The 26,282-nt window shown below is 38.8% G+C and overlaps 2 protein-coding genes and 1 pseudogene across 2 annotated transcripts in view; all 3 read left to right on the top strand.

The window, feature by feature from the left end:
- Positions 1-5,352: 5,352 nt before the first annotated feature.
- Positions 5,353-6,793, top strand: LOC137107041 (fish-egg lectin-like). Its single transcript, XM_067491245.1, has 5 exons — positions 5,353-5,498; positions 5,606-5,842; positions 5,926-6,146; positions 6,251-6,375; positions 6,612-6,793. The coding sequence occupies exons 1-5, from the start codon at positions 5,444-5,446 to the stop codon at positions 6,751-6,753; spliced, it is 780 nt and encodes a 259-aa protein (XP_067347346.1). The 5' UTR covers positions 5,353-5,443; the 3' UTR covers positions 6,754-6,793.
- A 3,565-nt stretch (positions 6,794-10,358) lies between these two features.
- On the top strand, positions 10,359-13,372 carry LOC137106970 (fish-egg lectin-like; annotated as a pseudogene).
- Positions 13,373-21,270: 7,898 nt separating this feature from the next.
- Positions 21,271-26,282, top strand: part of nav3 (neuron navigator 3) — a 361,175-nt gene continuing 356,163 nt past the window's right edge. The window contains exon 1 of the mRNA XM_067489701.1: positions 21,271-21,514. The gene's annotated coding sequence lies outside the window, so the exon portion shown is untranslated. The remainder of the gene's footprint in view (positions 21,515-26,282) is intronic.

Below are 26,282 nucleotides of genomic sequence, written 5' to 3'. Positions count from 1 at the left end.
CTTCAAGAGAAAACTCCAACATTTATGCACATATTGGTTTGTGTGTCTCTGTTTTTGGTCCAAATATGACATGATAGTCTAACGTTGAGTGTAGTTGTTGGACGTCTCATACATCTGTTTTGACTGTTTCTGGTTCCTTTTGTTTTTGAGTTTGTTCCAAATATACTGCTTCTCCCATGGCTGTGCACCACTGATGTAATAGGACATATTTAATAAACCTAGAGAATGAAGCCTCAAAACGAAAGTCTCCTGTGGCCATTTAATGCCATAAACTACATAACTGATTGGGAAGTAGATACCTGCAAACCCGCTGTTTTACATAAGGCAGTTTTATGTCTGTCTCTTGGCCGCATCTAATTGTGTTTTGGTTATTGGAACAGCCTTTCCTCTTCCTTCCACTATGGGACAAAAATGTTAATGAATAGCACAAAATCCAAGTGCTTTTAAATTTACATATTCTCTACTTTCATCACTCATTAACATCACTCACTTTAGAAATGCTCTCAGGTTTTGGCTCACTGTCTCCCAATCTGAAATCTCGCTGGTAGATGTCTCTGATGCTCCACTGGGGGGCTGTGTTACCCTCCTACTGCCACACAGTGAATTAAACAGACTGATAACACAAATGCAAAAACTACTGGAAACTTCATTATCTTCTTCAAGGTTAAATGACAATAGAAATGTTCAGTTTTCAGAAATTATCTGTTTATAGTGATGTGATATTGTTCATAAGATGCTATAGTATTGACAATTTCCTTATAACCATATTGTGCAGTTCTGCACAGACGTTTCCATCCTGCATTCGATAGACTTGATTTTACGCTAAGATTGTGGTGACCTTTCTCTATGCCATAGGTGCCATAAATCGGAGCTGAGTGCAACTCTGTGAATAATCTCTTAGAGAGCAGAGGAGATAAGCTAAAGGCTTAAAAAAGTAGTTTGGCCTATGAAATGATAATAGCAAGTAAAGATTTTGGAGACTATCAGCGATTATTCCAGTTTGCCTCCTGCATGTAAATGTACATAAGAAGGGAAGGAGAGAATAGAGAACATAGTTTTCCTTTATGATTATTGGACAGGTGACAGATTATTTTAATATAGGATGGAGTATGGATGGACTAAATTCTGTATGACCTAAGAATTGGGATCTTTTCAGGGTGGATCTCGCCTCTCGCCCGATGGCAGCTGGGATAGACTCAGGCCTCCTGCGATAACGGATGGATGGATGTTAGCCAGGTACTGTATGTGTTAGCCACTAGGCCACTTTGTCTGGCTCACACCGGTTGATGGTGAGCAGCATACAACTTATCAGTGGAAACAACACTGATAAGTTAAAAAAATAAGGGCTGGAAAACTGTGCAATCTTTCACATTATACATAGTTTGATTTTTTACTATAATGTCAGTTACTGTAGCTTCAAAAGTTAAATGTGTAGAGTAAAGGAGGATTGAATTAGCTTGATAAGGAAATCTTCCATGGACCACAGGGTCACTGGTTCAATCCCCTAACAGCCCATTCCCATCCTCAGCTTTGTAGTGCCAGTCCAAGCCCGGTAGGATCCATTGCATCAGGAAGGGCATCTAGTGTAAAAACTGTGTTTCTCCTCAACTCTTTTGCTTTAGTCTAAAATATATATGTGTGTAATTGTATGTGTAGTTAATAAAAACAACTCAATATCTAAAAAAAAATTATGTTTAATTAATACAGACAGATTAGATAAACTAGAAACACCCCAACCCTTTATATTACATAGATTTTTATTGATGTATTTTTTTTTTAACATGATTCACCTGGTAGCTATGTTTTATGTGCGTCTACATTGTTGCCGTCTCCACTGACACATGTTTTCACCCCTATGCAGGAGAATCAGACCGTTTTTACCAGTTTTTCTGTGATTGGTCCATTTTGAGAGCAGATTAATGTCCAATTAATCACAAATAGTTGCATGACATATGTATCTTTGTCTTTATATTGTTGCCTGTTGTGTGTTGTGCTTCTCAGGTGTCCAAACCTGGAGATTTCTGCTCTCAATGAGCAGAAAGTACAATATTTACACAGAAGCTCTACAGTACACTTTCTTTTAATTTACGATCTCATTAAAATGCAGGACATCACAGTGGAGGATTTATGATTTACACCTGATACTTCATAGTGGAGTGTGTTTACCCATAAAGACGTAGCTCTGCCCTGGGCAAGATGATGTAGGGTCAAGGTAGAGGGACAGGAGGAAAACAGGAGTGTCATTTATAGAGATAAAAGAGTCGAAAGGGAAAAAAAAGGGGGTGGGGGGGTGGGGGGGTGTACAAATTAGCAATAGAAAACTGTTGACAGATATGCCCCCTGGTTTATAACAGACCTTAGCAAGCATAAGGTCATGAGCCATCCTTTGGAGAGACTGTATGAAAAGAATGGCCTTGTTATGGCTTGTTATGTACAAAGAAATGTATTTCGACTGTATATTGCAGTACTAAACGCTGTTTCTGTGGCTGAAAGAAAAGGCAAATTAAATCTCTTTTTACTTCTGAAAATAAGCCATTTTAAACCACTGAGTACCACGATGATCTCCCTGATGACTATTGCATTTTGTCTTTGGAGTTTTTTTTTTTTATTCCAAAAATGCAGCTGGCTCCTTTGCAACATACCAGTCACACTCAGGTTTACTGGACCTCATCTCTAAGAAATGTGTATCTAAAATTGGATCCTGTGTCACTGCAATAGTAACTGCACCCTTAGACTTAAATTCGAATACTTTAAGACTTATCTCCAACTTACTGTTTGCCTGTTTGAAAACAATGACCTCTTTTAATTTGATTTCCACTCGAATAACACATGATCTTCTTTGTATGTCTGACATTGGTCTATTGTCTATTCTTGTTTTGCTGGCCCTTAGTGCAGCATTTGATATAGTACGCTTTTCTATTCTTTCAGGTCGTTTACGTAATATTGGAGTTTGTGGCATCAATGGTTTGCTTATCCTAATGGCAGGACTCAGTTTGTTCAGATATGTGATCTAAGAGCATTAGATCACTGGGACTGCTTCTTTTTATTAGAAAAAAAATCCCAAATCAAGAAGTCTTACAAAGCATAACAATATGCTGCTATGCAATGTGGTTTCCAGATGGTGTAACAACTCCGCTTTGACAAACAAGGTCATTCAATTACGTTATTGTTTTTTCTTGAACACAAGTAAATCATTTCAGGATGGCCAACTGCAGCAAAGAGCTTCTATGCCTTTTCCCATGGGCACTCTCATTCTGACTGTCACCCATTAGATGACTGGGCAATGCGGCATTTTTCAGATGGCATCATGCTGCATTATAGAAAAATACATTACAGAAAAGAAAAGTTTTGATTTGACGGCCGAGACACATCACTAAACATCAATAAACATGGGTGACCAAGTTGTCCAGCAGACCACTTGGGTCCAGATTTACTGTTACTGCCACTTCCCTTTCAGCCACGTACCCCAGGCTGCAAGCTGGCTGCATGTAGACTGCTTACGTGTTGGTGGAGGTCAGGAGGGCTTTTATTTTAGCCCTTGTCATCAGCTTGCTGTCTCATGGCCCTTTTACTGTCTGAGGCTACAGTTTTTTTAGTAAAGGAAAAATGCATCAAACATAGTTTTTATTTTAAACATGTCCAACGAAGCCTTGAAGTTGTGTTAGCATTTAGATTTCGGGAGTGGATGCTCTGTGATTTTATATAATTTTGATTGATTCCAAAAATGTTTGGTGAAATTGTGCACATCCAACACTTGTAAGTACATTGAAAAGTGTAAACATTAGTTTACAAAGGAACGTGATATAACCCAAAGATGTTTTTGTGTCTCCTCAATGTGTTTGCTTAGTGTTGGACTTCAGTATGTATGTCTCCAACTCCTCCAGTCCACCTTCTTCTGTAACTCAATAGTGTCAGATCTCATAGTATTAGGCACAGTGCCACACCAGGTGCTCCTCATGTTTCCTACTATGTAAAAGGGAAAAGGTGTATTTAATTTATTATAAGTATAATATAACCATTATAACCATTACTTTTGATGTTTGTGTCCAAATATCTTCTTTTCCTGTTATAGAACTTAAACTAGACTACATGGATTGACTATGTAGTTAGAAACAGGAAGAAAGCAGTTGTTAACTGATGTTAAACTTAACATCTTTAAAGAGCCGTACAAGAAACTTGACTGGTGACTCTAAATAGCTTGTAGGTGTGAATGTGCGTGTGAATGCTTGTCTGTCTCCATATGTCATTAAATAGCAGCCATAAGATAAACTGACCTGACATGTCCGGGGTCCATCAGTATACACTCAATAGCTCATAATGACAAATCAATTACATGTTTTTAGAAGTTTTCTCACTGGCCGTTACATCACAAATATTCAAAAACAGACAATGTGAGGATAAGAGGTAACTAACACTGGGTCTGGAGGGCAGCCGAGGGACGAGGCTTGACAGACAGACACTGACAGCTCAGACACAAAGACGTGGACAGGACGGGAGACGTCAGCTAATGGTAGAAAGCCATCGTTGGCAATGTCGCTAATTGCGATTTTAAAATCAACTTAATACTGAAAACATGCTATTAACATCCCTGCTATTTGTTGTTATGTATGCAACACATGTAAAAGTCTCCAAAATCAGGTCAGGAGGCTTTGGTTGAACAAAACTTTCAGACAAAAAACTTTAAAAACAAAGAGGGAGGTTCTAACTTCAAGATAATGAAACACAGCGGCCATTTGACTCATTGTGTAAGTGACATGTTAAGCTAAATATACCTATATTTTTATTGTTTGGATCAGCTATAGCTCCTGCATATTGAAGATGTACAGTAGATTGCATGAAATCACACTGTTACTCTTGCTGTTACAAACGCTGCATATAACGCTGCATCTCACGGTCTGCATGTCAGTAAGTATTAAATTTCATATAATATAATTTAATATATCAGGATGTACTGTGAAACTTGATCTAATTCATATTTATTTTCATTATTTGGAACCTGGCACTGGGCTGTATCCTCTTAACTTGGAACCTCTACCTGCCATATGTTTACTTTATTATTTTGATATGCTGGGCAATTTCCTTCTAACTTAACAGTAGAGTTCAACAAAAAACAAAAATGTAATTTTGGGGAGAGGCTTTTTATTTAATTTTTTTAAATAATACACCGATTCTCTCTAACCATTACACATTACAACCACAGCACTGACTGAACAATTTTTTTTTGTGATGTTTGCTTTGTCTTTCATGGAGTGTTTTACAGGTGTTTAATACCAGTGCTGATTCCGACTGCCTGAAAAACCTGTTCTGGCTGTAATGGATCTCATAGTCCAAACCCGTGGGTCCAGTCTATAAAAGTCACACACACATATGTGTCAGTGGGCAGTAGCTCACCAGAGATCCAGAGGTGCATCCACTGGTTCATAGTAGAGTAGAGTCAGGCAACATGAGAGCTGTTGCAGTCTTCGTACCTGTGCTGTGTTACCTCGCCGTTGCTCATGGTAGGTCCACTTTTTTAACATATTACCTTACTGTACAAAACTATTTCTTTAGCTTGCTAAAGTAGTCCAATACCTTTTTATTACAATGAATATAACATTTCTCATAGCTTGGACCTGCAGGGAGGCGCCACAGCACTACTTTGCTGTACAGATTGATGCTGGGCTGGGGCAAGTTGTCATGACGGACAGGGACAATCTGGCTTATTCCCTGAGTGGATCCACTTGGTACAGACTGGGCACAGCCAGACTCAAGCATGTCTCAGTGGGATCTGCAGGAATCTGGGGAGTTGACGCTTCCAACAGGGTCTACAAATATGTATCGGGCAACTTTGTTCTTTCTGATGGTAGTTACACTTTTCCACAACTACGGTTTAACCATTGCAAAGATACAATGGCTTACTAGCTAAAGTGCCTGCACCTTCTTTAGGTCTCTCTTTGCGGCAGGTGGATGCTGGAGGCAGTGGTCAAGTTGTGGGAATCAGTACCTCCAACACAGCCTACTGTCTGAAAAGTACCATCGTCTCGACCTACGCGCAAGTCAGCGTCCTGAGCTGGGATTCACTGTCGAGGAATCTCATATATTACAGCTGTGGCCCACTGTTTGGATGTTGGGGAACTGATGCAGCTAATCGGATCTATGTGACACAGGTTGAGCCCTGCAGAACCAAAAAACACCTCGTGTTTTTTTAGCTTTTGTATTGTTACACACCTTAACGATAATGAAATTTCACCATTTATGCTTTTTATGACAGAGAATTATACCAAACACCTGTGAAACCAGTGGCTGGGTGGTCACGGATGGTGCTGCAAAAATGGCTGAAGTTGGGAGCGACGGAACCGTCTTTGTACTGAATGCACAGGGCAGCGTCTTCCAAAGGTAAACCTGTGATGTTTACGCATTTTTATTTTATTTATTCTGTCAATAGGAATATTACAATGAAACAAAAAGTCCTTAAGTTATTCAGTAACATGATTAATCAGTGGGTTTAACTGAAATCAGTTGTGCATTTAAGGTCGAAACATTCATGATAATGTTGAAATGTTCATAATATGGGCTTCCTCCTGTAGGAAAATGATTGATCATAGTAACAATTTTATCCCCTTTCTCAACAGAATTGGCATCACCAGTAGTGCTCCACAAGGCACACAGTGGGTTCACATCCCAGTATGCATGCCCATAAATCATCTGACCTATGACCTGGGCACACTCTGGCTTGTGACCAGTGGGGGCACTCTCATGCAGTGCACTCAATAAAGTGTTCTCTGTCTTAAATATAATCTTTTATCTTTCAGATGACTCTGATTACACCAATGTGAACCAAGCATCTCATGCATGCCAATTTAAATAATCTCAAATAATAATCACAAATTAGGGTGGGGGAACTGTATCGTGATTCACGCTTGAATTACTCAGCAATGTAGTATTGAAGCATATAAAATCTAACTTGTATCTTTTCTGTTGCATTAAAAAGATAAAAAAAAAACTAATTTCATGGGACTTTTTATTAATAGATTAAATACGTTGTCTTTGAATATAATAAAGACGTTTACACATATTTGCATGTCCTGAAAAAACTCTAATGCTATAACACCTGCATTTACACTTACACTATGCAGCTCAAATGAACACAAAAAATCTCAGGTCTCAATAAGAAAGAATTAAAAATCCAACTTTAAAGGGCAACTTCACTCATTTTTAACTTGCATCCTATAGCTGCATGGGAGATAAATGTAAATGAATGCCACAAAACATTTGTCTGCATTCCCGAGATTAAAGTACGTGAAGCTAAGTTGGACATTTGGGTCAGGATGGATTGGTAATGGGATAATTGATAGTTTGTGACATAAGCAGCTGCTGTATCTTGTTCTGCAGAGTTCTTTCTACTCAAGAAAATCTTTTTTTTTTTTTAAATGACTACAGTCGTCCTTAAAATTTCCATTTGTGTAGATTTTGGACGATCCTCTTAACATAATTTAAAGTGTGACATAATGTAGAAATAACAACACGAACATTTCATCTGCATTACAACTTAACATTACTTACTATTTCATGTTATGAAGAAAGTAATTTAAAAAAAAAAGGAGAATAATGTAAAGATTAGCAAACCTATAGGGCATATACACAATGAGTTACAGCAACCGGGACAATGAAAACACTTTACTGAAGAACAAATAAATCAGTCACAATAGGTCAGAGAAATTAAAATGATTAAAATTCGCTGCCAGTAAAAGTGCCACTGTCCTTGATCCTGTGGTCTGCATGAATTATGAAATACCTGTCACTCACTGAAGATGAATGGAGGCTGATGCCACCATGTCTAGGGTGTAAACATTTAGTCCATTTCGTGTTACGTGTTTTGCATGTTACTGTGTTTGTTTGACTATTTGGTGCTGTTGCTGTTCAAGGTTCCACAGGAAAATAAAACTATATGTTCTAAGCTGTCTTTAACAATATTTTTCTCATCTTTATTGTAAAACATATGGAGGGTTTTAATATCAGGACAAAATACTACCTCTCTAAACTGCTCTTACAAATGGAGAATAATTATAATTATATTAGTTCTGGTGCATAATAAACAGTTAAACATGTCAAAATAAGAAACCTGATCTAATCCATATTTATCTGTGCTCTTTGGGAACAAGGCTGTGCCGAGAATTGCATTCTATAAACGATGTGCTGACCCATTATTTGATGGCTTTAAAATTTAACTACATTCAGTTCAACTTTATATAGCTCCAATTCACAACACAGTCATCTCAAGGCACTTTACACAATAAAGTCAAGACTATACAGATGTGAAAACCCAACAAATCCCCCTTGAACTAGGAGAGAGAGAGACAAAACTCCCTTTTATGGAAGAAACCTTCTGCAGAACCAGGCTCAGGGTGGGCGGCCATCTGCCTTGACCGGTTGGTGATTGGAAAGTGGAGAGAAAAAAGAACAGAGCAACAAATACAACAACAAAACATCGGGCAGGTTGGTAGGACCTGGTGGTAGTGGTCAGGTTGTGGGAGTCACCAGCTCCAGCACCACCTACTGTCTGAAAAGTACTTCTGCCTCCCCCTACAGTAAAGAAGGCTCTTTGACCTGGGATTCACTGTCAAAGTGAAGTCTCTGTAACCCCTTTGACCCTATTTAAATGATTATATAATATCATTTTAATTGCTAAAATAAACAATTTAAGCAACATTTATGTAAAAAAAAAATGTATTTTTCCCTGCCTCATATATTGATACTCAACATTATTTTGGATGGTATTTAGGAAAATGCATTATAATGTTTGGCAAAATTATGGATTTTTCATGACTAGTAAAATGCAATAAAAAATGGATGATAATGATACAGCTTAACAATGATAAAACTGAAGTTCTTAATAGTGCCCCTGCCATCCTTGGCCCAAACGGCATCTAGTGAGGTCCTTTTGGCACCGGGCACCAAATTGGCAGATACCACTGGATGGACCCCTCCATACACCCCAAGCCCCTTCTGGCAACGTCCCACTGTGATGCATTGATGTTGTTGTTTTTTTTGTTTTTTTTTTTGCCTTCTTGTACAAGCCCTCAGATAGGAAGTCTCATCATCAAATTGAGTTAATTCAGAGCATAAACTATTGTAACAAGTGCTACTTTGTCCAGTCCCTTTGCATTACAAGCTGATGCTGAGGGCACCTGTTTGCGTCAGTGATCGATGCTCAGAGCCTTCAGTGGAGTACAATGAAAACCCAAAGCCTAAATGAATTATATAAAGTGAAGAAGTCTCATACGGAGGTGAATTGGGGGGTGGATGGTACAACAAGACACTGGACTTTTCTACAGGAGACTGGAGTTCAAATCCAGTGTGCACACATGTATTCTGTCTTACTGCGGCTAAGCTTCATTCCTCTGTTTTCCCACCTGCTCCCTGCTCTCACTACAAATCACAATGTTTCCACTACTTCCACTACTCTTTCACACAACTTCATTGTTTGGCTCATCAGCTTTATTCCTGTGTAGTTACCACAGCTCTGCACATCTCCCTTGTTCTTAAAAATTGGCACCAGTACACTTCTCCTCCAGTCGTCAGCATCCTCTCACTCTCCACGATCTTGTTAAACAAACTAGTCAGAAACTCTACTGCCACCTCTCCTAGACACTTCCATACCTCCACCCTCACAATCCTGTTTCCCCCAGCTTCACTTCCTGTTCCAAGCTTTTATTTTGTAGCCACTAAACCTACATCCGGTCTTTAAGTTCTCTTTATACGTCATCAGCCGTGGTTGTCACCTGTGACCCTGTCTACTTAGCCCGGTCTCCTGTTCGGACCCCGTAGGGCTTTCGCCGCAGCTGGCTTCCTGTCTGCCCCCGCAGGGGTCCCGCCGCAGCCGCCGGCTCCCTGTCCCGCCTCTGAAGGCGCTTTTTTTGCTCCGTTTTTTACACCCGAACCGCCCGCAGGACTTCAACCCTAGAGCTGCCCATTCCAATCCGGTGCGGAAGTCAGGATTAGCATGTTTAGTTTGCCATGTGTTTTTCGTCGGATGCCCTTCCCGACACAATCCTCTGCATTTACTTAATTTACAGTTATAAAGTACTTTTTTGTTTAATTTTTTTTAACAAATGTGTTCAGTAGACCAATAAGAGGAGAGCAATGATTTCTGCTTTAGTAGTAAGTTTATTATACCTTCTTATTTATTGTAATTTAATAACTACGTGAGTAACAAGTGAAGTGAGGGGGAGCTGGCCAGAAGCAGGGAGGAAGGATTCCGAGTCTCACATTTTTTGTTGCACACTTTAGCTTTAAATTCTGCTTTTCTTTAAGCCATTCGATCTCTGCATAACTTAAAAATAAATCACATTTAAAAAAAAAATGCGTATCATGCCAAGATGCATTGTTACACCCCTAAATGTTCTGATCTCATGTCTGCACGTCAGCAAGTACTTTTTTTTTACTGATTATAAAACAACGTTCTCAATTTAATGTTGAGCTGATAATGATTTGAGCTTTAAGTGAGTGGTGTATAATAAACAGTCATACATTTTTTCTTAACATATTGCATTTTATAAAGAGTTTACTTGGTGTCTGTAATAAGTAATAATTTTGTTATGTTTGATATATATGTAGCTTATAATTTAATACAAGGTTTTTGTCTAAAGGCTGGTGTGTTTTCTGAACAAGAATAATACATTTAGCCATCTGAACAATTCTCACAGTGTAACTAAACACCTGCACAGGATGTTGTTTTGTCATGTTTGCTTGGCTTTGGTATATAGGTGCTTTGCATGTGTGTTTAATTATTACGCTACATTTTCTGCAGCTGCTCAGCAGAATAATTGACCTGCGATACCTGCAGTGGGACCCGCTGGAATCTGGGGAGCTGACACTTCAGGCAGAGTCTACAAATATGTTGCTGGCGACTTTGTTCTTTCTGAGGGTAACTATTATTACAGAGAACTATTCCACTTCTACATTTGTTAGACTGGACCTTTTTCTTCTCAACCTAACAGAAATCCACTGGTCACCACTCAGCTTCCATAAAAGCTCACCTGAATATTCATCACTATATTATCTCCATGTCTGTTTTCTAGCAACTCATAATTATCTACTACATAGCACTCAATTGATTCAACCCAGAATTATTCAGGGTTACCTCAGTGTCTCCTTTATGTCTGTCTTCAGGTCAGTCTATGCAGCAGGTGGATGCTGGTGGTAGTGGTCAGGTTGTGGGAGTCACCAGCTCCAGCACCACCTACTGTCTGAAAAATACTTCTGCCTCCCCCTACAGTAAAGAAGGCTCTTTGACCTGGGATTCAGTGTCAAAGTCTCTGATATACTACAGCTGTGGCTCACTGTACGGATGCTGGGGAACTGATGCAGCTAATCTCATCTACATCACACAGGTTGGACTTTGCAGCACTAGTTTGTTTTTATTTCCTTTTGTGATCATTAAATCTTGATCATGATCATTTATTGTTTGCTTGTCATGACAGAAAATGATACCAGCTACATGTGAAGCCAGTGGCTGGTCGAATGTGTCTGGACTTGCAAAAATGGTCGAAGTTGGGACTGATGGAAGTGTCTTTGTGTTAAATTCACAGGGCAACATCTACCAAAGGTACAGTAAGCTTGAGAGTCATGTCTTATTGTTTTTGTCTAAACTTTAACACAGTTACTTGTTTCCATAAGCGGGCGACAATATGCAAAGCTGTGGTGACTTGGCTTATCAAATTTTATGGAAGAATGTAATGTTTGTGAGAAGTCTAGTATTAAGAAACACATGTCATGTCATCCTTCCACAGCTGCTATCCTGTCAGCTACACCAAAACAATGTGTGTGATATTCCTTTAATACCAGAAGCAATTTGCCACTTTCAAAGACGGACAGCCAAAACGACAATTTTCATTTCAAAATAAAAAACAAAATTAAAAAAAATCAAGATTAAACTTTTCAGAAAAATCACTGAACGAAAATAATTGCTGGAGTTCTGCAGGGAGATTGTGGAGGCCGGGTTCTGCTCTGCAGTCTTACTGCTAGTCCTCCCACTTCGGGCTCCTAGCCCTAGGACCTGAATTAATTTTGCATCCTGTATCACTCTGAAGTCCCCTTTTCTGCTTGCTGCACACTGCTTCAGTTTTAAACCAGTGTCAATCACCACAAGTCAGTCCCAAGGACTTTGAATCAACTATTAAAACGCCAGCTCTCTGTCCTACCCAAGCACCAGTTTGTGAACCGTAACAGGCTGATGCTTAAAGTACCTGTTTGTGTCAGTAATTGACACACAAGGCTTTCAGTCAAGAGCCATGGAAACCTGGCTCTTTTAATTCCTGATGCCTGATTTCTGTGCACGTTAATGGTGATTGTTGCACAGCATTGCATGCATAGTTACTATAGTAACAAATAGGTGTGGGATGTTGTCACTGTATGTAGAGTCTTGTGTTTAAGTACTTTATCTTGTATCTTTTTTGTCTCTTGATATAACCTTAGCCTGAAATTGTTGTTTCTTACCCTAATGCAGTTGTGTGTATACGTAAAGTTGTTCCTGTGGCGGCACGTAGTGGCTGTATTGGAGCATGCAACAGTGATTATTAGCGACTATTCAACAGAGAACAAGTCCATTTTGATGAGCAACCGAAAATCTAATAGGCATTTGTACAAAAGTCTTCGGATGAATATGTCAAAGTATTTGCAATTTGAGCTAATAAATGAGAAATTACTCATATGATGTGCACAATTGATGATGTGGACGAATAAGTAGTTTTGAGAATTACATTACTAATCTAAGAAATGTACTAAAAAACTGAGAAAAAAACAGAAAAAAAAGAAGATGATCAACTAGTAACTGATTCTAACTAGTTCTCTAAGACTTAGAAGTTGCTATGTGACACAGTTACATGAATTACAACATTTTTAATTAAAATAATTCAAAAATAAGTCAAATTAATAAAACTGGTTTTTAATGAAATCAAAAGTGCAACACTGAAAATGTTTTCTTGTCCCCGTTTTCGTCAGAATGTAAATAAAAATAATAACCTGCCACTGCGTAAATCATTTGATTAGAATAAAGGAAATAGAGGAAAGACAATTGAGCAGACTGAAAGTTTCACAGACATATCCATCTCCTCTCTTAACAGAACTGACATCTCCAGTAGTGCTCCTGAAGGCACAGGTTGGACCTTCATCCCAATGAACATGCCCATCAAGCATCGGCCATCTCTGGGTCGTGAGCAACACTGGCATAATTTTGGATTGCTCTCAGTAATGTTTCATTTCTTCAATGTAATGTTTTCTCTTATGTGGTAAAATTTAAAAAAAAAAGTTTTAATAATGCTAATTTAGAGGCTCTGGTTTAACCAATTATATGGGCAGTGGCTACAAGTCATAGTGGGACGATAACCGATTGATTGTATCAGGATTCTTTATTGAATGACATAGCAAAAGTAATATCTGAAAGAAAGTGGTGACCATCCACAGGTTAATGAAGCGTGTTATTAGTAATCTACATATAAATTGTACTTGGTATCTTTTCTGTTGCATTAAAAAAAAGACAAGAAAAATATAATGATATAACAAATTTCTTGTGGCTTAAGATATCACTTTATTGATCCCCAAGGGGCCAATCTGATTCTGGGCTGGCTTGCTTTTTATTATTGTTTATTAATAGACGTTTAAATGGTATATAAGTTATGTATTTACACATTTAGGGCAACTCTCGTTTACATTTATATGTAAATGCAAAAAACTGAAAATAGAGGAAGTTTCACAATAGAACAATGAAGTGTGGTAAAGTTATGTTTGATATAATTTCTTAATAAGTACAGCAAAAAAAAAAAGCTAGATTTTATGACAGTTGTGAATATTAAACAAGAACAAACATTGTTTTGTTCTGCTGTGGATGATTTATGGTTTATAATGATATGATTATCAGTATAGTCTTATATACTTATCTCTGATAGATGTAAACTTTAAAAATAAGTAAATATAAGTAAAGGTATGTCTCATATGGTATCAAAGAAAAAGCTATTATTCTTATTTAGGTAAAAGGATTTAGGGCATAATATGCCCAATGATATGGAGCATAGTGCAGATTATAGACATCACTCATACCTGATTTTAGTAGAGATTTTTGCCTTTCTTGTGCCAAAGAGAGCAGCCCTATCTGCAGTTTGGAAGCGTATTGGGTTAAAAACGTCTGATTAGGAACGTATTTGTTTTCGTGATGAATCAAACATTTGCTTTAGTGCAAAAAGATGCTTTAGTGTCAGGATCACTAACTTCACTTCCTCTTTCAGGCTGTTTCTTGTTCCCTTCACATTCACTCCACTTCTCACCACTCTGCTTTTATACCTCCTCAGTTCCCTCACCAAGCTGCCAGATCGTTTGCATTCTAGACGCGAGTTTCCAGCCTTCGTCAAGTTCATCATCGCTATCCACATTTCGGACCACACTACGTTTACTGACCTGACTCTGCCTGCCACTCTGGTTTTGTGAGTAACTGCTTCCTATTGACTCTCTGTTGCCAACCACAAGAATGACTAAGTATTTTGAGTACTGTTATCTGCCCATAAAGAACCAAGATTATCATGAGCCCTTTTAACCACATCATTACAAGGAGAAGATTTGCCTTAGATCAAACCTTAAAACCAGTGCCTTACCTCTGTATTATGACACTTTTTAACAGTTGCACAGCTTTTACAGCTAATAAAATGTTAAACATGCATTAAAAGCTAATTTAACTCTCAAACAACACAATTTGTGATGAAACTCTTACATTCTTTTAATCAGTCATAACTCAATGGACAACAACATATCAATATCTCAACCTGTGGATTTTTTTTGTTTTGAGATAAATCAAACTTTTTTTTTTTATTGTACTGCATTGGATATTCATTCGTTTTCAACACAGTTCCTTTTTTCTGAGTTTGAACAAAATGAAGATTTGAAATTCCATAATAACTAAATACTGTATTTAGGCAATTTGCTCCTGTTCATTAGGCCACAGGCTGTTTTTCCTTGTCTCTTTTAAGCATGTTGTTGCACACAAACATTAGGGGCTCATCATTTTGCAAGTAACTTCTATCAGCTGGGAACATGGGTTTTCCTTTAGTTTGACACGGTTCAATTGTTCAACAGCTTTTGATACATAGTTCAATAAATGTTTGGGCCACTGAATGAAATTTTAAAAAAAGCTCACTTCCTAAAATGACATTTTGTTTGTGAAATGTTTTCACACTAACAAAACATTCAAACTTGCAACAAAAGCAAACAACACAATTTGTCAAACATTTACAGTCACTACACAGACAACAAAATACAAAATCATCAATATCCTAATATCCTATGGTAATTTTACTAGAGATAATAAACCCTGTGGCACTTATGCACAACTGCACTTTTCTGAGATGGCCGGTTTTCTTGATTCATTCCTGTGTGCTTGTCTTCCTGCACACTGCTGGGAACGTGTGATTTCCTTTTGTTTCATAATGAATGCAACAATTTTAAAAAATGTGGGAAACCAATGAAAACGTTTTAACAGCTTTGCAATAGAAGATTTGTTAAAGAAGTGGTTGTTGGCTAAATTACAGGCATGAGAAACATGTTTTTCTCAGTTACCTTGGAACATTTTAATATTAGGAATGATTCATTCCTAATGTTTTAACTCAAAACAATTCATACAAATGACACCATACAATGGATTCTGCAAAATTTATTAAAAATTATTTTTTTAACTCAATGAACATATCAGTGCCATCAAAAGATTTCTTTGCAGAAATCTATGAATGTGAAATGGCTGAACATCTATCATGGATCTTCTGAACCTTTAATTGCGTGACAAAATGACATGTTCAGCAATTTTTCATGTACTCACTAATGCCTAGATGTTTTGGAAGATAAGACTATTCGACAGAGAACCAGTTTACCACATTTAGATCACATGACAACATTTGGAAATAGAGGAAACATCAGACAATTGTACATAATCATTTGTATGATTGTGCCAAAGCATTGGTAATTTAGATTTAGATTTGAGAATTGTATTTCTAATCTACAAAATGTAGAAAATTTCTAATTAAGAATTTTCCCAGTAGAATCGTGAAATATCTTCCCTCTCATTTTATTTTGGTGAGTTTATAAAAGAAAACTTATGATCTTGTGAAAATGCAGGACAACATCCTGCAAACACCTATGATTTTATACCTGTCACTCAGTAGTTTGTAAGAACTGAGGCTCAGTGCTGTTCACTCCAGTTAAACAGAGAAGAGAAAAACAGAGCACTCCAAGGAAAACATGAGAACTGAGGAGACCTACAGTGGTTCGATCCCCGGTCCCTCCAGGCTACATGTCAAAGTGTCCTTGGGCAAGACACTGAACCCCATGTTGCTCCCGGTGAGCCAGGTGAGCACCTTGCATTGCAGCCATTGCCACTGATGTGTGTGTGTGTAAATGTGTAAATAAGAAGCAACATTGTAAAGTGCTTTGGTTAAAAAGTGCTATATAAAACAGGTAGTAAGTCTACTGTGTGTTTATTATTGATGCCATAGTGGTTGAACATCCCCAAAACAAGCAGGAAGTGAGCAGTATGTTAGTAAGGGCTGGGCATGACTTCACTGGGAAAGAAACCCAAAAACTGTGTGGATGGATGTACCAACGTACCATAGCTTCAACTAAGTTGGGTATAAAAGGGTGGAGTTTAAATGAAAAACATGGCACAGAGTAGCTGGGTCTGGTAAAAGGCTGTGGGTTTGAAGAAAGGTGAGTGACCGCGGGAAAGAAAACTTGTTGCGTGAGGACAATATTTAGAATACTGGTTGGTGGCCTGTGGCAGCAAGCTTGTAGTTTGATTGTTTGCTTGCAGTAAGTGACTCAGTAGTAAGTGCTCAGCATATTAATGGTGGCTGATGATGACACATCATGGAGGTTTGCGCGTGCTACTAAAAAGGGATTGATTCTGCGATGCCAAGACACACTGTTTAGTCTTCCACTTGCTGTAAGCCCAAGTCCATGAAGCACCAGGCCTTAGTCCTTTACTGTAAAAAATAATAAGTGATTTAAAAATACGTAACACAATAATCTACAGAACCACAGATAAATGCTTGATCTGCTAAAAGGAAATAAAAAACTATTTAACAACCAATTTTAAACTAATACATCTATAAAATAACTGAGCTACCAGGTCTAAATACAAAAACGTACCATTAAAATACTGTAGGACACAAAAGAAGACACAAACCAAAGAAGAAATAGAAAAACCTAAGTAGGTAAATGCATAAATAAATAGTGTGTCTTACTGCTCCACTAAATGAAACTCCTGTGTAAAAAAAGTGTGTTTTGGGTTCCTGATTTAAAAGACCGGGGCCAAAAGCAGTTTTAGTGGAACATTGTTCCAGACAGTACATGCTACTACAGAGAAAGTACGGTCACCCCATCTCTGTCGTATCTGGTGCGACTGACTGCCAGTAGACTCTGCTCCTGTGAGCGCAATGATCTAAATTGCCTATATGGCTTCAGGAGGTCGGATAAATAAGGTTGAGCAAGAGCTTTCGGCGCCTTAAAAACAAAAGTTAAAATCATAAAATCGGGCCTGGATTTGACTGGTAGCCAATGGAGAGAAAATAAAACCGGGGTGATATGTTCATGCCTTGGAGCATGAACACTGGCTGCATCATTCTGTACCAGCTAATGATTATTTGGAAAGTCCACTATATAATGCATTACAGTCATCCAAGCCTTAGCTGGACTTGACACCGGCGTTGATGTGATTTTTCAAGCTTAGATTGCTGTCCAGGAAGACCCCAGGATTCCTCAGAGGTTGCTTAATTTGTGGGGAAAATTGAGGGTCAGTAGAAATGTTTTGACCAAATAAAATATATTCAGTTTTTGTTTCATTTAGAAAAAGGAAATTTTGTGCCAGTTTGTTCAAACAAAGAAAAAAGGGATTGCAATGAGCCACTTTTTGCGCCAAGTTGGAGATAGATTTAGTGCTAGATAGTAGTGAGAGATAGGAATAGTGAGAATAGCATTGGACCTTAAATATATCCTGATGGATATGAGTAAGATGGGAGGTCAAACCTTTCTGATGTACCGTATCAAATCCTGCAGTGAGGTCCAGGTTTACTGAAAGAACTGAATTATTGTTGTCCAAGGAAGGCAAGTTGTCTTCATGCACTTTCAAGTGGACAGATTCAGTGCTATGTCTTGATCCAAATCCTGGAACTTTTCCGGAATATTATTTTTTTCCAAAAAAGTTTGTGTCTGATCGAGTACAACCCTCTCAAGGACCTTAGACAGAGATTAGACAGATTAGACACAGGTCTAAAAAAAATGCCATTTCCGTAGGCTTGAGATTAGGTTTTTTGAGAAGTGGACGAATACTTGCATGTTTAAAAGAAACCAGACTTTCCTTCGAGCTGAGGCAAGAGTTAATAAATATGATTAGCCAAGGGACAATAGCACTAAACACTTTAATGCAGGTGTGTTGTTCTGATCGAGTAAGACTAATGGAATCAGACAGTGATGGTGGTTGCATAGAGTGGGCCTGACTCTACTGAAAGTGTCTACGCACTCCAGTTGGGGCTCTGTAGCATCGACTGACCAGATAAAAAAAAACAGAAGTAGTCTAATCTAGTAAAACCAGCTATGTTGAAATAATAGTTAAACTATTGACCATGAATGCTCGTCCAACTTTAGCACATTTAGCTGTGCTTTATAACTGTGTTAGTCCACGGTTCAATGCTTTCTGACCTTTCCACCCTGTCTGTGGCAACCAGCCATAAAACCCCAAACAACAAAAAAACTACAGCAGAAGTAAAATATGAATCTCTTACAGTGAGAATTTGAAGTTGCATATTCCACAGTATCATCTTCATCCCAGAGTTATTAAGTGAACTGATGATAAATATTTCATTTGCCTATATTTTCCACAATTTTTAGGTATTGACTGGGATATTTTTACTAATTATGAGTGGACTGGATATTGATGTCCTGATGTACAGTACTTGATGGTATTCCATCCCTATATATATATATATATATTTACTCTCACTTATATGTAAAAGTGGCCTCTTGTTATGACAAAGCCGCAGAAATATCACCCTATACTCTGCAGATCTTCGTACAGAACCTCTACAGAGTTCTGTTGGGAGTGTCAGTTTTTCAACAATAAAGGCTTTTAGAAACCGTGCACTAACTGCCTAGCACTAAACTGTAGACAGACAAAGGTAATGACTAGTGAAGATGGCAGAGCATGGAGCCACTAAATGGTCACTTCGATTTCAGGGGTTTGTTTGTGTAAGTCGAAGTTACTACAATGACCTGGGTGATCTTTAATCAACTGATTCTGTATTTACTCCCCCCACTCCTGGATTTTGTTTCCCTCACCACTCAGTTCAAACAGTTGTGAAAGTGTGATGAGAATTTAAATATAGAAAAGCGTTCTGCACAATGCTTTTGATTGGCCGACGGAGAGACAAAGGCTGCTGTGATTGGTTTCTTTACGGATAGACAAGGAGAGATGACAAGGGAGTTGCCAGGCAATCAGTGAAATTTAGAAATCATGCGCTGCCTTGATGATGGGAATGTTAATTGCCCCCCTCCCCTACCACTAATGCACACACTTTTTTAGCACCCATTATCCACAAATTAGAGCCATCAGGCATGTTTGAGAGAGAGGCCTCATTAGTGACCACTCGTTTTTTGTTCCCTCTAGTGGTGTGTTCTAGTCAGGGCAACACAGACAGGAAAGCTAGAGCACATTGTGTGTGTGTGTATCGGTTTCCGCGCATGCGTGATTGTGTGTGTCCTTTGTGTTCAGGTGTTGATTTGGGAAAAATCCTGTCATGCTGAAAAAGACTGAGACCACATGTACACAAATGTATTGAATTATCACTTATCACTTTTACTTCCCAAAGTATTTTGAATACTAAATGGACAGAAGAAGCAAAGCAATTCTGAGTTCTTTTGTCCTTTTTTTCCTTTTAGGGAAAACTTGATTCTCTTATCACTGCCTTGCTTGCAGTATTAATCACACAGTGCTGTACTTCTACAGCTTTTGCCCTTTTCGTGTCTAAATCAAATGGTTGTAGAAACCTCGAGCACAAGATGAGACTCAATAAATTAACAGATATGAGCTTTTTTTGCAGGTCATTATTTTCATTTACAAAATAGGCTAGAAATGAACATTTCAATGGCTTTTAGACTGTGTGGTGGTGGTGTTCAGCCTGAAAGTCAAGAGCTTAAATTATTATTATTATTATTGTTATTATCATTATTATTAATGTGATTGTTGGTATTGTTGGTGCGGCTCTTTCAAATAGGTGTTTCAGTAATAATCATTAGCCATGCAATTAACATCGAAACAGCTTTAAATGAATAAACCAGCAGTTTTTCTTACAATCATGTTTAGTGCTCAAATGGCAAATTCCATTTAAAAAAAAAAATCAAATGTCACTTTTTCAAATGTCGCTGGTATTTTATCAGTTAAAAAAACTCATTAAAAAGATTCAGTGATTTTGATGACAAAATCTGAACTATATTTGTTTACTACTATTGTTGTATTCCCCTGATCATGTATCATCACTTAAGTATATGATAAGTAACTCTCTTTATTTTCAGCGGTTCTCAATAATCCGCTTGTTCACATCTTGTCATATTTGTGTTTACATTTATTCAAAGTAAATCTGTATAACAATGTGAATAACAAACCTTTAAACAAATTGTAACAAGACAAATATTCTTCTTGTGTGATCAGTAATAAAAGAAATCACGGATCTCACTTTATATCACTTTATGTGGATTCGCCTCAGGTTTCGGCCATTGTGGAAAGATTCTGAAAGTTTCTGGAGAGATTTGGGGGTGTTGGGTGGATGAAGTACTCAAAAACTTAAGTAAAAGTACAAATAAACAATGATGTACTGTAGCAAATATATAGGTAACCGCGGAAATTTCTACTTCAGTAAAAGCATGTAAGTAAGAATACGTTGGTATTTTTCCGTGTTGTTTTCTGTGGACCAGTGCTGCTTCATTGTTGGGGGGACAGTAACACAGTACTTGTATTAACTAACTTTCCACCACTGTTCATATGATATATATATATATATATATACCAGTTTTTAGCTGGCAAATCACCTCTCAGGTTTCTCTCTGAGCATCCGTAGCTGGCTCCCACACAGAACAGCAGGCCACATGGTGCAATCCTCCTCCCAGCTTTCCATTACCGGCGATGTGATGTACAACACCGCCACCCAGTGTCCGGCCGAGCAGCTGCACTCCCCCCGCTGAGCGCTCCGCTCACTCGGGCTTGGCGCTCTAAGGTCTGCAGGGCTGCCGCCGCTTTCTTCCTGCCTCAACAGAGCTTTTTTATTCAGCCCGCACACACCCGGGATGACAGCCGGTCCCCTTCCTCTCTACAGGAACATCTTTTGGGGAGACGAAGCAGCTTTTTCCGCCGCTGTGCGTCCTGGTAAAACCCGCCTTGTTTTTTGGTTTGTGTGATTAAAGAGCTGCGGTAAAGAGACAGAACCTCCCTTCATCAGCCGCTGGAGACCAGGTAAGACAATTTACCATCAATTTGTTTGGAGAAACGCGTAATTTGTATTTCGCCACTTGGTCATGTGTTGGTGGCTTGTTCAGCGTCCAGAGAGGCTTGTGGGAATGAACAAAAGAGAACGCACAACACGGATTGTTCCAGATAGACTGCACCTGTTCTAAATGAGCGTGTCTGGCTGTTGGCTGTAAAGACACACACAGCACTTCTTCAAGGTGCTGTCAGCTCAGCGACTGCTCGTTATTGACGAGGCCGTGCTTAAACGCGTCTCGGCATCAGCAGGTGAGCCAGTTGCGAGTTAAAGCGCAGACTGGCAAGGAGTTACCGTAACGCAAACACCAGGGAACATGCGCTGATCTATCGTTTCTGTTTTACATAGGCTACAACCTAACGGCACCTGATATGCAAAGTACTTGTATTACCTGTAAAAGAGAGAGAGAGGAAAGGCGCAACATTATCATGTAAAGAAGTAAAGCTGGTGTAAAGTGAGTCAAACTGGATTTTTACCCTCCACCTGACTACATCCATCCTGCTGTCAATTTGTGTGATTTGTTTTTTTTTTTTGGTGTCTTCCTCTCTTGATAATGACAAACTTTATGACAAGCTGTAGACATGCACCCCTGGACTTCCAGACATCACAGCAGCGCATCCATCACACTGCCCTCTGTTCCCTTTATAATGTCTGAAAGACTCCTCTAGGCTTCAGGATGCGCTTGCGTTTTGCCATTTATGTCAAAGAAATTTAACCTTGGGGAAGAGCCATTGTCTAAGGTCTGTTTTTTTTTTTTATATGAGATTAAGACATGGATTAGAGCTCATCTTAATCTATTTAGTATTACTCAGCCTGCTTTCATGAATGCCTGGAACAGTTTTAATAATACATGGCTGAATAGATTCACTGGCTGGCAGCATTGATTTAGCTTTTTTATTTTGTCTGTATAAGGCTATAAAATAGGTGTCATCATAAAAAAAGTAATAGTTATAATATGGATTGCCAGGTGTAGTAATACCATAACATATTTTTATAAATGACAAAATAATTATAAACTAGGCAGTTAATGAGGAAATGTTTTTTTTCTCTTAGCCAGAACGAAATAAATCGACATTTTAATAAAGCTTCGCTTAAGCTTTCACAGGTTGCACGAAACTGTAGCTCTTGTCATTTGTATTTCATCCAGGGAATAATAACTGCTTCTTTATTGCCCTAATTAAATTACACGCCCAAGTCAGACCCACCAATTATTTCCCTGATTGTGTAACAAGTGAGATGCCGTGGCATCTGGTGTCCCCTATCCCACAGGAGGCCACGGCTGGCTGTGGGCCCACTGATGGTGTTAACCTCCTCATTCATTCAACCAGGAGCTTCAGAATTGAGAGGGGTAAGGATTTCATCCCCAGGGAATACTAATAACCTTACCAGAGAGATTTGTCTAAGCCTCGCTCAGCACCAAGCCAGTTGGCAGGCATGATGCCGTGCCAGGGCTCTGCAGTGATGTTGGGGTTATATATAGTGTGGAAGGGTGGATGGATCCACTTAAGAAAGCACTTTGAATAGCCCAATAAAAGCCACTCATTGGTAAAGTCTGCTCCGAAGATTAGCACGGAGGCTGTGCGCCGATTCAGGTCTCTGCAAACAACATGCTTCATTGATCAACATTATTGTCAAAAGCCTCACGTGTTTAAATGTATTTAAACATAAGTTTCAGTCATTCATTTGGATTTAAGCTACCTAAGAACTTTCTAATTCTAAAATGTATTTAAAAAGGCATTGTGGAACTAATATGTACAGCCAGAGGCGGTCCGTGCCAGCAAGCAAGGCAGGCGGCCGCTTGGGGCCCCAAGACCAGTAGGGGCCCCCTGAGGGCTGACAAAATTAAACTATGTATGTGCCAAGTTTGCAATGACATCACCAGTCGGAGACCTCCCTAAGAGGACCCCGACTGTCACAAAAGCCACGATGTGACACATGTCTGAATGTCCCCTGGAACACTAAAAAGTTTCAGGTTTGGAAATCAATTTCTCTTGTGTTGACTTTTGCAGCATGTTTTGCAGCTCATTTTTTAATGCTACGCCTGTGTTGTCAAATTGGTGAAGTTTTTGTATTTTTTCCTTGTGTTGCAGTGCTTTCAGCTTTCAGGGCCATTGTACTAATGTGTCACCAGAAGTCGACTTGGTATATTAGCTAGCAGGCTAGCAGCCTTGGAATATACTTTTTCCGTGGTAAACTGATGAAATCTGTGTCCAGTAAGTTATGTAATTTAGATGTGAAGAAATTTGGACAAGTGGACTATAAATCACTGATACATTACTGTTAGTTATTGTGCTAAGTGCAGTGGGGTGTGGTGGTTTTTTTTTTTGTGTCTTCCATATCTTAAGCATAGTGGTTTTATGTTGTATACATTTTTGCCTAGGTCCCCAACAGACTCTAGGATGGCCACTGTGTACAGCACCTATAAAGGGACCCTCCCCCCTTCCGAATTTGTCCCCTATTACTTTACGAGATTCAAGATAAAAGAAGCGACTGCAGAAGTATTCACCCCCTCCCTGGTTTTAGAAGTCACACAGTTGGATAAATGGTCATCTGAGTGCAATGATTATAATGTATCAGGAAAGTTGAAAAATTGCAACATTGAGAGCAAAGATTAGTGCGTGAACCGACTTTGTGAAAAGGTTATTGAAAAGCTGGAAACCGGGTTTGGAAAAAATAATAATAATCTTTATTAAGAAATTACAGGAATTAAGGCAGATTTGTAAATCCCTTAAAAACTGCCCTTAAAAACTAAGTGACCATGCAAGAAAGAGACTTAGTGAGATCACAAAGAAACCAACATTATGACTCCTTTGAAGGAGCAAAAAGCTTCAATGGCTTTGATTAAATAGACTGAATTCAACAGATGTTGTCTGGGGTTTTTCAGCTGTCGTAGTTTTATGAAAGAGTGGCAGAGAAAGGCAAACTTCACATTAAACCCACATGCCAGAAGACATGTGGGAAACTGCACATCATCAACAAACACATCATACCCACCATGAAGCATGGTGGTGGCATCATCTACCTGTGCGGATGCTTTACTGCATCAATAAGTTAAGTTTTCTATCAAGATGGCTGAATGCTGTCGGTTTTTTTTTTTTTTTTTGAGTGACACAGTCAGAGTCAAGACCTTAAACCAAATGAGAATTTTTGGCTGGACTTGAAAAAAGCTCTAGTCTCTAAAGATTCATTCCTTCTCCCAGCATTACGCAGTTTGATTTCCAAATAAAAAGTAATTTTGTAAACTAAAGTTTTGGGCTGGCTTGTCTTTACATTTAGAGAAGCACAGATTCTTTATTAGCTTTGTCGGTTTTGTGTCAGATTTGCTCTGGTTTCTATCTTGACTTTGTCTCGACCCTATTTGGATGTGGTTTTGGCTCCAAACTCCAGCAGAGCTGCTTGTTGAATTGACTTGGATTTGACCAAGGCCATCTTCTCTATTGCTCCATCTTTAAATTTTCTCTCTGAGCACTAAGACTGGATAATGAACATGTTTCCTGGTACTGACCGAAATCTCTCCAAAGATCTGTTGGCTGAAGGTTGGCTACAAATGCCTGGTCACAGAGTTATCTTTACTTATTCTTTCATCAGATACTTCCATATTAAAGGGGGAAAAAATGAATGCATTTCTTTATTCATTTGTGGCGTACACGGCTTTTACCGAATAAGAACTCTGGCTTCTTCATTGAAATCTAAAAAGACTTAATATACTTAGAGTAATGTCGAAAATAAAGTTTTGTACTATTGTTAAAACTGAAATATTTGTTTCTCCATATTCTCAGGTGCACAGTGCCTCCTCAAAGACCTTGTTTATGAGTAGATGGATGAAGTGAGAAACTGGGTAGTCAACTCACTGTGAACTTTCAGGGGAGGGGAGGGGAGGGTGGGGGGCATGTATGTGTCAGGGTTTTAGAGTTTATTGAGGTTGATTGCAAGCAGTCGGTTGCGATGCATGAATCCGGTGACAGGGAACCCAAGAGACTCGACCCCCATCTCCAGCCTTGGTACTTTCACTCAGGCCTCCATTTTCACTGTTACTCCCATCAAACTGCTGCTTCCACTCCTTTTTATATGGCTGTGATCACAGTTCTGTTCAACCTCTTCCATTTTCATCCTCTTCTTTTTCCTTCTTTTTCTTTCTGTACTATCAACCTCCTTTACATTCTTTGCAACCTGGATGTGTTGAATGTAACTCCTATCTCCTACAGTCTGTCACGGGTTCCTTTCCTTCCTTTCCTTTCATGTCACCTCTTTCATTTTACAACTTCTTTCCATGCCCTTGGGTCATGTCTGCGTTGGATCATGAGGGCAGCGTTTCACTGAGATCAATGACTGCCGAAGATTTCTCATTTAAAGTGTCAGATTAAATTAGGACAGACCCCTGCAGATGAGCTTTTAATGGCCGTGATAGAGAGCAGTGACATGCTCGTTCCCATCAGCACCGATAAGCTGTATTGTCACTTTAGGGGGGAGAGTCATTTGATTAATCTGCCCCTAAGTAGTACCTGGAGCAACGCCGTCTGATGCCCTCATGGATTAATAATTAGTTTTTCTCAAAACTGACTAATCAATAGTTGAATATTCTTCTGCCCCGTCATTCTTTGTCTGCCTAAGAGTGAATCTGGGCTAAGCATAGACTGCTAAGCATTTTCGACACTAGCAAAGACTTAAAGAGTATTAAAGGTTGTTACAAAGGAGGAGGATGGAAGACGAAAGCTGTGTGTAACCAAAACACAGTGATGA

Source organism: Channa argus, chromosome 21 (assembly GCF_033026475.1).
Source record: "Channa argus isolate prfri chromosome 21, Channa argus male v1.0, whole genome shotgun sequence".
Classification (NCBI taxonomy): Eukaryota; Metazoa; Chordata; class Actinopteri; order Anabantiformes; family Channidae; genus Channa; species Channa argus.
The sequence above is the reverse complement of the archived record's forward strand: the minus strand, read 5'-3'. Positions and strand labels throughout refer to the sequence as shown.